This window comes from Heptranchias perlo, chromosome 23 (genome assembly GCF_035084215.1).
Source record: "Heptranchias perlo isolate sHepPer1 chromosome 23, sHepPer1.hap1, whole genome shotgun sequence".
Lineage (NCBI taxonomy): Eukaryota > Metazoa > Chordata > Chondrichthyes > Hexanchiformes > Hexanchidae > Heptranchias > Heptranchias perlo.
In genome coordinates, this window is record NC_090347.1 from 31,405,290 (window position 1) to 31,418,886 (window position 13,597).

The following is a 13,597-nucleotide window of genomic DNA, read 5'->3' on the forward strand; positions in this document are numbered from 1 at the left end:
CTTATGAAAGCAAGCAATACATGAGTGTAAACTGGTTCCTAGTTTACAGAACACTGCATGAACTACTTTAGAATATTTGCATGTCTATCTTTCTTTCCAATTCACTGTTGTCAGCACCTCACAGAAAGCTTAGTGACCTTACCTCCCCTTTCCTTTTATTCTGCCAGATTTTACTGCTCTACCCTTTGAGCTGGTCAGAACCCGAATCAGTGATTTGCCATTTTATAGTTAGCACTTTTCTCCATGCACCGTTCTTTTCATAGCTATTTAACCAGTTTTATTTTTTTTTAAAGTTCTATCACTATCTCAATCTTTCTTTGCTCTGCTCTTCTTAATTATGGAACTGTACAATTCTAATTTTGGGCCATATCCTTTGTGTACCAACCCATACACCATAAACTATCAACTTTTGTGAAATCCCATATTCTGGTTACTTTCTAGTAACAGCAATAGATTTGTCCTACTGTATAAAAACTACTCAAGTTGAGCCTAGCAAAATATTCTAATTTGCACAGTCTGTCAGTGAGCTCAACATTCACATTGGTTTCAGACTCATCATGAATACTATTGGGAGGTTGAGCTGTGCTATGAATGGAACACAATACTTCATCCCTACTAATGCAGACTTACCAGCTAAGCAGATGAACCAACAATGGCATTCGGTATTAGTATTAAAGGAGTGTGTGTGTGTGTGTGTGTGTGTGAAGTACATCTTTAAATAAGTCCAGAAAAAGATTCAAGTCAGAATTGTCTAAGCTATTGTCTTTGTGCGCTATTTAAGTGTATACCATAGAGCCTCAGAGGCAACATTTTAAAGTTAAATCCATGTTCCCATTAATTTTCATGTATCTCAACTTGCTGATGCTAACAGAACTTGGCGTTCTGATTATGATTATCCATCAGTGAGTCAACAGCACCAAGAACAGACATTTCCAACCCCCTCCCCCGACCCACAAAATTCAAACAGAACAAATCAACAAAGAAATATAACTACAAATAGGACTTTGTTGCCTGGGCTTAGTGGACCCAATTGCCAGGGCTTGGTGCTTCATGCTTCATGCAACCCACGGTTTGGATACACCAACCCAAGTGTATTAGTCAACCAAACAGCAAAAGCATTGTCATGTGCAAAGCAGCAGTTGAAGTAAGTCATAGAATTTATTAAATCCAAGGTGTTACAGCTATTTAAAGCATGATCATAAAGGAATATTCTGTCCAAGTGTGATGATCATACTTAGGATAGTGTTAGTGGAAAGAAGTTAGACAAAAGCAACAATGATGACTTCAGATGAGTTATGAAATGAAGCTAAGGAAATTAAAACCTATTTTCATTGGGAAATAAGATAATGGTAGGGTGGGAGAGAAAACAATAAGCAAGTTCATTAATAAACAGGAAGAGAAAAATAGCAAAACTTGTTGCATAGCCAATTAGAAAATGCAGTTAGATTCTCCATAAGCGACTCAGTATCACAATAAGTATAGTATAACGGAGTACTTCACACTTGGATTTATTGACATGGAATATACTGTCTTGGGACTCAAAGTATTGAAAATGGATTTGGATCAATGTAAACTTCAATAAAGAGTATAGGGGTACAGGTTTGTAGTAGGAGAATGGTTAGGAGAGTACCAAGAAAAGACTTGGATGACAGAATGAGCTGGATGGGCTGAAAGGCATTTTCCTGTTCCTACATTCTTGAGATTACATAATGACAAATCCCATCTGCGGAAACCAAGTCGTAGGGCACAGAACACAAGTAGTACTAAACTACAAACAAAAACAGGTCAGGTGGTATCTATGGAGTGAACAGACATGGTATCAATTTGGATGCGGACTCTTCAACAAAACACTATGAATGGTCTGCACCCAAAACAACTTACATTTATACAGCGCCTTCAGTGTACCAAGTCACTTCACAGGAGCGTTATCAGACAAGATATGACACCAAGCCTCAGAGATATTAGAACAGAGGCAGGTTTTAAGGAGCATCTTAAAAGGGGAAGAGGTGGAAGGGTTTAGGGAGGGAATTCTAGGGCTTAGGGTCTAAGGCACTGAAGGCACAGCTGCCAATGGTGGAGTGATGAAAATCGGGGATGTGCAAGAGGCCAGAATTGGAGGAGCGCAGAGATCTCGGAGGGTTGTAGAGCTGGAGGATGTTACAGAGATAAAGGGGTGAGACCATGGAAAGATTTGAATCAAGGCATTGCCAGACTGGGAGCCAATGTTGGGGTGATGGGTGAACGGGACGGTGCGAATTAGGATACGGGCAGCAGAGTTTTGGATGAGCTCAAGTTTACAGAGGGTGGAAGGTTGGCCAGGAGAGTACTGGAATAGTTTGGTCTGGAGGTAACAAAGGCATGGATGAGGGTTTCAGCAACAGATGAGCTGAGGCAGGGGCGGAGATGGGCAATATTAGAGGTGAAAGTATTGTCTGTGCTCTCCACAGATGCTGCTTAACCTTCTGAGAGTTTCTAACATTTTCTGTTTCAGATTTCCAACATTTGCAGTTTTTGCTTTAAGTACTAAACCACTCTCCACATTTTAATAATTTCCATGAAAAGGTTAAACAAAGTCAAATTTTCAGCGAAGATTACCTGCTCATCCACTGCACAAACAGAATATAGAAGTCAATGTAATACTAGGTTATTGCATTCAGTGGAAAGATCATTACCTACCTATAACTTAAATCAATTGTGAGTTACGAGGTCTTTCACTGCTCTCAACTATATATCACTTGATTATCTTACTTACATCTCATTGGCAAAGTAAGTAAACCAAGGTGATACATAATTACATCATTGTTCTTCAACTGAAGTCAGCAGTTTTTTCAGGACCTAAGTTGTACAGATTTCACGTAATGGTGGAAGCTGAGATTTCTTCTATCGAAGGTAGTCAACAGTATATATTTTATTTTGGTGCATTCATCAAATGGGATGTCTCATACTGAAGGCTTGATTCTTCTTAATCTACATCCAATATCCTCAGTATTATGTATCATTGGTGACCCAGCTTTATCTATGCAGACTACAGGATGTGGTTGGCTTTAACAGGTCTCCTTGTTACCAAGAAAACATTTTTTGAGTTACTTGGAAGGCACATAGTACAGTAGCTGTGCTGCTTTGCTAACCAAAATGCATTCAGCAAATGTATACTGGGAAAAAAATGACGTAAGATTCATTTTTAAACTCAAATAAGTTCCCTATAACTGCCCAGTGATTAGGCCGCTAAATTAGAAGCTAGTCATTTCCCACACGAAGTATACCGCTTGCTTCCCTGATCAGAAAATTTCAAAAACCATAAATGGTGGGAACACATCTGAATAGGGACAGAAAGAAAAGTTAGGGAAAGTCAAATGGCCCCTTCACATTATGTTGTTGCTGCCAATAGAAGCCCCATCTTTAGCTGCTTTGCTGTCTCTGGAAGAACAAAGAAACATCTCAGAAGTGACATCCCCATGCCCCTTCAGAGGCAGCAGTGCTGCCAGCAGCAAATGTAAATATTGCTGCCGTTACCATTTTTGAAGTTTTCACACTTTTAGGAATGTTCCCAGACAAACTTGTGGTTTCCAAGCACTGCACTTGGGCAATTATCTACCGCTGTAGAATCTGCCACTCAATGTAAATACAAATTCGACAGCACCAAAACTGTTCTGGATATAAATTTTTTTTAATGATTATGCCATGATCAAATGCCTTGTTTGTATTATCTACTGCGATAACACTACCATTATCTCCCATCAAACTCTGGTAATATACTTGGCATAAGCAAATGCGTATGCATACAAACATATGCATCTATCTTTAATTATTAGGTTGTGGTCCCAAATTAAATGTTTTATAATAAATGAGTTATATTTATTTACCAAAAGTAAAAAGATACTTGATATACTGTACAGATTCATACATTGGTTAATCCTATTCTCCCAGTCTTGCATAATCATATGCTTGGGAGGCAGGGGGAAGATAATGCAGAGGCTGCAAAACTATACACTTAGCAGTAAATAAATATCTATCAAAAATTAACTGCAGTAACATTCCTGTTACCTATGCTTGATTCACCACTTTGAATGTGGGTGGGCTGAGCAGATTCCTGCTGCATTTTTCCAGTCACCTACTGCCTGACCCCATTTCCCAGACAATGCGTGATAAACTTGCTGGTGCACTCATCACTCGACCTGACTGGGAGCCAGAACCAGCTTGGAACTACGGCTCTCTCTCTCTCTCGCCGCCCTCACCCCCCCCCCCACCCAAAATCATAAAAGAAAAAGTAGAATAGTATGTCAAGGTGGGTAAATCTTCTTTAAGTGGAACAGACTGTACAGCCATCTTCACCAGCTGATGCAATACAATATTACGTATGGATAATAAGCCATATTTACATTCTGTAAAGTGAAATTACAACATCACACACTGACTGCTATATGTTTACTTTTTTAGTTGACAGTATTAAACATGAGTAAAGGCTATACGCATACCAGTAGTGACATTAGCCACCTCGAGAACATCCATTGCCAAGTGCCCGCTGGGTCACAAATTTGGCTTCAATCTGGGAGACCGTTTACATTATTGCAGCTCCAAAGAGACAATACCATAAAATCCACTTACGAGCATATAGGTATCTCTCCGGAGTTCACAATTCAGTTGCGGTTACGCTATCTGATTAATTCGGGAGCTAAATCTTCACCTAGCTCACTCGAACATTATTAGTGTAAATTTGATCAAAGGTTTATTTAAGTGGACCAATGTAACCATCCGCTTCACAGAAATAGATCTCAATGGTCAATTAAATTACAATATAAAAAGGACCAATCAAAAGCTTTCTAATCATCAGGTTAGCAGAGAATTCAGCAGATTTTTATGATCATATGAAATTGACGGGCAGGAAAAGACCAACTGGTCTATCAAGCTTGCCCCAAACCATGATGGCTGGATCATCATGACGTAACATTTCCTTCCTTTCCTAACCATGTAATCTCCTGGGAGGGGCAAAAAATCAAAAAACTCAGTAGCAATAAGGGAAGAAATAATCTGGAAAATTCCTCTCTGAGCCCCTCAGGAGATCATAGGGACTAAGTATTATCTATAAAAACACTTACCTTCTATATGACGTGATCTCTGCCCCAGTCAGTTGACAATATCAGATGACAATTGTCTTAAATATGATCTGTCACTTTTTAAAATAGGACAATTTCTCAATCTTTCATCATACATGTTTTAAACCAAAGGGTTAGCAGAAGATACTAATTTTTATTAAATGCACATTTGGCTTACTAAAAACTAATATTTTCTACTAACCTTTTAATAGGACAGTAACACTGCAAATTCTTTGGTCAGTGCAAAGCAGCTTCAGCCTCAAAGCAATACAAAATGGTCAGTATAACACAGGAAAACTGGCCTCAATTCAGAACTTTGTTCTATGTGCAAGACAGGGGGTGGGCACAAACAAAAACTGGAGCAAAGTCAACTTCTTAAAATTTGAAGTTAAAATTACTCCAGGGCTTAAAGTTTCTGTTATAGTTATTCTGATTGTACTTTTCTAACATTAAACATTTGCACAAGTGGATGAACCAAATTCGCCACACACATAGGCACTAACCCTTGACTAAATAACAATGCAACTAGAAGTATATCTGAGCATTGCCCTCTCGCAGGCTTCAACAGCAGACACTAATAAAACAGTGCTTTCATGTAAAACTTAAACCTAAGTTCAAATTAAACAAATTCAAACATTTACAAATCCATTCCTGGGCTATTATTAGTACTTAGCACAATTTGATCAGTAAACTTGACCTGTTTTTGTCAGAAATATAGTAGGATACACCCCCTTCCCCTAAGAGTCTCTACCTAAAATGTTAACATTTCAGATACTGCCAGGCCTGCAATGCATTTCTAACATATTTTGGTTTTATATCGTTTACTTGGGGAACTTAAAAAGTTGTGAGACCATTATGGACAAAAATAAATTAAAATCTAAACGTTTTCAATGTAAACGAGCATTTTCGGTGATAATTTTACCCTGTGTAATGATTTTATATTCAAACACTGCCTTGCAATAATAAACCCACCTGCAGGGGTGATAATAATTACACTAGACTGGCCAGTGATGGGACATGTATTAACGTAGGTGTTTAAAGAAAAAAATGGCTATTTTATATATAAACACAAGACTATCAAAATCATTTGCAGAACGTCGCAAAGGTACCAAGTAACAACTATGAAAGCTACTATAAACCTGGGCACTGAACACACACATTCCTTTTCCAAGCCTCTGTCTACACCTTCACTATGGACCTACAAGCATGGTGCACTAGGTTAATAACCTCGCAAGGTTAAAATACCCAACACTTCCACTGGAAAAAGCGTTATTATGACATCCCGAAAATTAACCCTAAAGAGATAAATTAGGAGGAAAATGTACTTACGGCAGTGCCACAAATCACAACACGTGTTTGTATTCGCAGAGTGACGGATAGCTCACACGTGCAGTTATAGAAACACGAAAAAGGACAACACCATAATTAAACATCGGTGAATTTTATCAACAATTTATTTTTTTAAAAATCTGCAGCTTGGGCATATGGTTTCAACGCAGTGTCTGTACCCACACGTGCATTAAAAACATTACTACTGCACTAACATGGCTGATTTAAGGGTGGTAAATCAAGGTTAATGCTGATGTACTATCGATTGCTCTCTGGAGCCGGGTCCTGCAGGACAGCTGCAGGGGACACTCCTCAGACAGTGTCGCGGTTTGCAAAGGGGCCCGGGTGCTGCTCCAACCCTGACTCGCCGATATCCGAGCTCCGTACTTACAATCTGGGGAGCTGCAGCGCCGGCGCTCCTCTCCGCTGAAAGACGCCGTCCACGAACACCCCGTTCTTGCCCAGACACTTCAGGTAGAAACCGGCCGCGGCAGCCTCCCCACCGCGGAAGATCTCCAAGTGCCTGCGGGAGATGAAGCTGGAGTGGCCCATGTTGACATCCACCTGGCCCTGGCTCGAGTTGCGGCCGATCGTCACGTTCCTCTTCTTCATCAGGAACTCGAAGTCGCGGCCCTCCAGCCGAGCCAGCACCTCGGCCCCCGGGTGATGAAGGTGACCGTGGCCGCCAGCGGGCCCTCGGCCCGAAGAAGAGGAGCCGCCGCCACCGTTCAGGTCCTCCTCGGGGTCCCAGTGAACCTGAACCCGGGAAGGGCTGCACGGAGCCGACTTGAGGGCCAGCAGGGCCCGGGCCCCGCAGTCGGTGCTGGTGCTGCCGCCGCTGTTATTATTGATGGCATTAGGTGTCGAATCGGTTAGACCCGCTGTGGCGGCGGTTGCTGCGGCCATTTTAAATATAATTATATTTTAATTTAAATTTTTAAAAATTAACGGAATAAATTTCCTTTTTTTTCCCCACAACAGCAGCAGCGGCGGCGGCCGAGCGAAGGGGAGTGAAACGACGGCAACCAAACTTAACGCCGGAAGGAACGTCAGCCGTCAAACTGAGCGACAGCCCAATTCGCCAATCAGCTCCTCGGTGAGGACACCCGAGCCAAAGGATGATCTCGCTTCCGACCAATCGGTAAAGAGAGAGGGGGCGGGGCTTACGCTCCATCAAGTTGGGTTGCTACGCAGGGTCGGGGCTGCGGAAAGGAGAAGAAGGCGATAAATCCCGGCCTGGATTACCATGGGGCGAACTCCGCATTAATTGAAATAATGTACGTGAAGGGCTTTCATTTAATGATTCTGCATAAAATGAGCAATATTAAGAAATCCAATGAAACGATGAAGTAGCTAAATCATCCAGAACGATCTTCGATCCGTTTTGTCCATATTATTACCGAAAGTAGTCAGTCCCCCCGCCCCCCCCCCTCCTATTCATCGCACTGACGGCATTAAAGTCATAGGAAAGATGGAGCTCCAGTTGTGGCGGCGGAGGAGACTCTCTCCCCGTCGCAGTATCGCGAACAGTGGCCTTATTAAAGCCGCCTTTGGGTTGATGAAGCGCACGGATCCGCTCCGGGTTTTGCCGCCAGCTGTCGCCGTTGGGTTTTCTTTTTACCCGTGGTGCCACTCCGCTAATGGAGGGCGCCCAGAGCCGTAAAAACAAAATACAAACAAACCCCCCCCCCCTCCTCCTCCTCCCGCCCCGCTCGCAGACCGGGGCCCGCTGCTTCTTTACACTCGGGCTGCGGTGTTCGGGTCAGAGCAGAGCCCCGCTGGCGGTGTTGTTGGGTGGGTGGGTGAGTGCGTGTGATCCCCCACCACCCCCCTTCCCCATGTTGCACACACGGACATGTGCTCTGCTGTGGCGGTGATGTCAGTGCCGCTGTCTGGCCCGTGACCCAAGGCGGGGAGTGTTTGTAAACACTGAGCGGCAGCAAAGGGAGGGGCAGACACGGAGAGGCGGTAACACTCTGCACCGCACAACCAATGGCATCGCCCCCTTGTTCAAATGCAGAACGCTCACGCTTGCGCTCATAAAAAGCTTTGCGAATGCTTATTTGCAGCGCAGAAACAGGCCATTCGGCCCAACGGGTCTATGCCCGCGCTTATGCTCTACACCAGCCTCCTCATCGAACCCTGTCAGCATATCCTTCCATTCCTTTCTTCATGTGCTTATCTAGCTTCCCCTTAAATGCATCTCTGCTATTTACCTCAAGTACTCCTTGTGGTAGCGAGTTCCACATTCTTTCCACTCCAGAATTCCCAATTCGATTTGCCGATGACTATCTTATACTTATGGTCTCTAGTTTTGGGGCCATAAAGCTTACTGCAACAAAAGCAAAATACTGAGGGTGCTGGAAATCTGAAATAAAATGGAAAATGTTGGAAAAAAACTCAGCAGGTCAGGCCGCATCTGTAGAGAGAAACAATTAATGTTTCAAGTTGATGACCTTTCATCGGAACTGATGTAAGCACATACTGCAAACCTTGACCCTTGGATGAAGATAGATAACTTCTTTTCCCCATGAGTCGTTGTTTCTCTGTCCAGGCAAAATGCACCGTGGGGTGTGCCGCCAAAACCGTAGTCCATGCATTTATCATCCTGAGGTTGGGCCTCTCTAACACTCTCCCAGCCAGTCTCCATGCCTTAGATCTCAACAAGCTTCAACTCATTCAAAACGCTGTGGCCCATGTCCTCACCCACACAAAGTCCCTTACCATCAGCAACATCAACTTGCATTTATGTAGCACCTTTAGTGTAGTTAGATGTGCCAAGGCGCTTCACAGGAGTGTTAGCAAACAAAATTTGGCACCGAGTCACATAAGGAGGTATTAGGACAGGTGACCAAAAGCTTGGCCAAAGAGGTAGATTTTAAGGAACATCTTAAAGGAGGAGAGAAAGGTGGAGAAGTTTACGGATGTAATTCCAGAGTTTAGGGCCTAGGCAGCCGAAGGCATAGCCGCCAATAATGGAGCGATTAAAATCGGGGATGTGCAAGAGGCACGAATTGGTGGAGCGCAAAGATCTTGGGGGGTTGTAGGACTGGAGGAGGTTATAGAGATAAGGAGGAGCGAGGCCTTGGAAGGATTTGAAAACAAGGATTAGTATTTGCCAACCATCCAGGAATTTAAGATTAATCTCTCGGACACTGCTGCAAGCAACCTGGGAGAAAAACCATAGTGGCATTGAAAAAATTGTTTAAAACATTTTTTTTGAATGTTTTCATTTATTCATTATAACAATACATTCATTAATTTAATTTTGTAAAAAAAGCTGTTTGACTGACAGTCAAGAATCATCCAATTGGTAACGAAGAGTCTATTCACATTCCTGGCATGGGAAGGCGGGGTGCCGTGAAGAGGGACGTGTCGGGCGATCAATAGCAGGAGTGTGAGGGTGGGGCGGTTGGAGAGGGGAGGCCATGTGATGGATCCTCCAGGAATATAGAGTTATACTCGAGTTGGCAATCCTACCGATACCCCTATTACCCGCTTCGTCTCCAAGCTCCTCTGTGTCTCAAAATTCTCTGAACTTGCTATCAGATCTTTCCATAGCCTCATCCCAGCTATTGAGCACCTGATAACGTCCTGTATACATCTTTCACTACTCTTACACCAAACTTGTCCCCACTCCCTGCTCTCCACCTCTGGTAGATAGTTATTCAGTCATCATGCTTCTGCGTTCTGGAATTACTTGCTCAGTTCCGTCGAGATTGCTACTTCTATTCCTGCTTTCAAGAACTTTCTCAAAGTCTTTCAACTGTCCCTTGATCTCCCTCTCTCCAGCTGTTTTGTCCTCAATGTAAAGTGCGTTGAGATGTCCTCCTGCATGTGAGGAGTTCTGACCACATATCCGCTCCATCATCAAGACCGTCTACTTCCACCTCCGTAACATTACCCGTCTCTGCCCCTGCCTCAGCTCATCTGTTGCTGAAACCCTCATCCATGCCTTTGTTACCTCTAGACTTGACTATTCCTATGCTCTCCTGGCCGGCCTCCCATCTTCCATCCTCCATAAACTTGAGCTCATCCAAAACTCTACAGCCTGTATCCTAACTCGCACCGTCCCATTCACCCATCACTCCTACATTGGTCCTCAGTCTGGCAACACCTTTTTTTAAAATTCTCATCCTTACGTTCAAACATCTCCATGACCTCGCCCCTCCCTATCTCTGTAACCTCCTCCGAGATCTCTGCGCTCCTCTAATTCTGGCCTCTTGCGCATCCCCGATTTTAATTGCTCCACCATTGGTGGCCGTGCCTTCAGTTGCCTAGGTCCTAAGCTCTGGAATTCCCTCCCCAATCCTCTCTGCCTCTCTCTCCTCCTTTAAGACGCTCCTTAAAACCTAGCTGTATGACCAAGCTTTTGGTCACCTGTCCTAACATCTCCTTATGTGGCTTGGTGTCAAATTTTGTTTGATAACACTCCTGTGAAGCATCTTGGGATGTTTTACTACATTAAAGGCGCTATATAAATGCAAGTTATTGTTGTTGAGTTCTATAGTTACCCTAAGCCTTGCACGTACTGTGGCCGTTCAGCCTGCTCCTAGTGTTGGCTGCCAGATAGAATGCAGCAGCAGCCTGATGATGACTCTCCTCTGATTTTCTTTTCTCACCTGTCTTAAAGAAATGCACAGTCTCTGTTTAGCAGTTAGTATAGTAGCATGGTCGAAATCAGTGACGGTGCATGTGGGCTGCAAGTATGCTGGCTGCAAACCCACATCCCATTTCTGTATAGTACCACACGATGGAGCTCCAACATGCTGTCCCACCATGTTCCACTAATGTAAACATTTTCACTATCAAGCACTGAAGTAGCAGTTAGAAAAAAAAACAGAACATGATGTTTGTTTGTTGATTCTACAGTCTTTAAAGACAAAATATATCAAATATAGTTGGGGCAGCCATATTTTGCCACATTTCCAAGACTTGGGCTGTCAGTGCTGCCGGCTGTTAAGTGTCTTTCATGAATAGAGGAGCTTCTGGCAGTCAAGGTTTGGCAACAGAATGTCCTGTTTTCACGCCCAATTGTCACCTAATCGGGAGGCTAATCATTTTGTGGTAAGTTTATAGGCAAAAATTACAATAACATCCAATTGCTTTTTAAATGATTCCAGGATTTTTGGCTGCACTACTTTATGTGGTAGTTTATTCCACACATTGTCACTCTTTGTGTGAAGAAGAAATTCCTGACATCAGTCCTAAAATTACCCTTTACTAGTTCAAATTATGTCCCCAAGTTCTACTCCTACAGTTTAATTTAAAGTAATATTCCGGGTTAACTTTCTCCATACCCTTAACAATCTTATATACTTCTATAAGATCACCTCTTGGAGACCTCCTTTCCAAGCTGAAAAGTCCAAGTTGATCCAGACATGCCTATAACAGACCCCGGACACAGAGGATCAGCCTCCTGCCTCTTCTCTGCACTGCCTCCAGTGCTTGAATATCTTTCTTGTTTCATGGTAACCATAATTGGATGTAGTATTCAAGGTGTGGCCTGACCAGAGCACTATATCGTTACCTCCTCTGACTTATATTCTACTGTTTTGGCTATGTGCAACATCCTATTAGCTTTGTTGATTGAAGCTGGGCATTGGTTGGACAAATTTAGTGTCAGTTCTACCAAGATTCCTAAGTCTCTTTCAGCTTCATCCTTAGCTATTTCAATACCATTCATAGGGTATGAGCGTCATCTATTTTTCCTTCCCATGTGTAGCACTTTACTTACAATTTGCATTAAATTTCATCTGCCATTGTTCTGCCCAATTGAATATATTGTCCCTCTCATTCTGTAATTTCTGAGCTGCTTCCTCCGATTCTACTGCCTCTCCTAGTTTGGTATCATTTGCAAATCTGACCATTTTGTATTCAGTTTCTGAATCCAGATCATTTATGTAAATTAGAAACAGTAGTGGTCCAGGCATCGAGCCCTGAGGTACCCCACTCAGTTTATCCCTCCCCCCACCACTCCAACATAACCTTTCTAAATAGTATTTGTTGTTTTCTACTCTTCAGCTAATTCCTCATTCATTCCCAAGGTTGGCCCTGAATCCCCACAGCTTTATCAAAAGCCTTTGGAAGTCTAGGTACATCATGTCCTAGGGTTATGACTTCTGTTAAGTCACTGTGGAGGTTAATCAGGCAGGATCTTAAAATATATGTAAGTATCTTTTTCAATTGGGTAATGCCTTTCCTGGTAACAGGTATGATTGTTTACAATATTGAACTGTAAAGCAAACAAAAGTTAGTTAATATCAGGTAAACCTGATTAAATGTTCAAAACACCACAAATGAAGGATTATTATTTTAAAAAAGGCTCAAAAGGTGGGCTGGTGAAGAACAAAACTAATGATGTATTAACAATGTACTGTAGCATTAGAGGAGTGGAAATTTGAGGGCAAGTCAACCTATGGAGCTCACTTGATTCCAGGTCACTGATTATAGAATTACTTTGAAAGGGAAAGAAAGCTATTCAAATGGATCTCTGGTCAATGTGTGCCATTTTTTCAATAAAATGTGTGATTGATACTTCACAATAATGTCACTTCTCAATCCAGTAATCAAACTACACTAGTAAGTAAAGTGATGTTTCAAAAAAGTGATGTTTTTCTTTAAGAAACAACATCAATAACTTGCACTTATATAGCACCTTTAATATAGGAAAACATCCCAAGGTGCTTCACAGGAGCGTAATCAGACAAAAAATGACACCAAGCCAAAGAAGGAGATAATAGGAGGGGCGACTAAAAGATTCGTCAAAGAAATAGATTTTAAGGAGGATCTTAAAGGAGGAGAGAGAGGTGAAGAAGTAAAGAGGTTTAGGGAGGGAATTCCAGAACTTAGGTCCTAGACAGCTGAAGGCACAGCCACCAATAGTGTGGGGGGGGGGGGAACAAAGTGGGAAATGCACAAGGGAGCAGAGTTGGGGAAACACAGAGTTCTCGAAAAGTTGTAGGGCTGGAGAAGGCAACGGAGATAGGAAAGGGCAAGGCTATGAAGGGATTTGAACATGAGGATGAGAATTTTAAATTTGAGGTGTTGGTGGACTGGGAGCCAATGTAGGTCAGCGAGCACAGGGGTGATGGTTGAGCAGGATTTGGTGCGGGTTAGGATATGGGCAGCAGAGATTATGGAGGGTGGAAGATGGGGAACATTCCCGGCCAGGG

The 13,597-nt window shown here is 42.8% G+C and overlaps 1 protein-coding gene across 1 annotated transcript in view; it reads right to left on the reverse strand.

Annotated features, from left to right (window-relative positions):
- Nucleotides 1-7,464, reverse strand: part of foxk2b (forkhead box K2b) — a 90,929-nt gene extending 83,465 nt beyond the window's left edge. Inside the window, exon 1 of the mRNA XM_068004302.1 lies at nt 6,814-7,464. Coding sequence (XP_067860403.1) covers nt 6,814-7,328 — 515 coding nt within the window. The 5' untranslated portion in view covers nt 7,329-7,464. The remainder of the gene's footprint in view (nt 1-6,813) is intronic.
- Between the last annotated feature and the right edge of the window lie 6,133 nt (nt 7,465-13,597).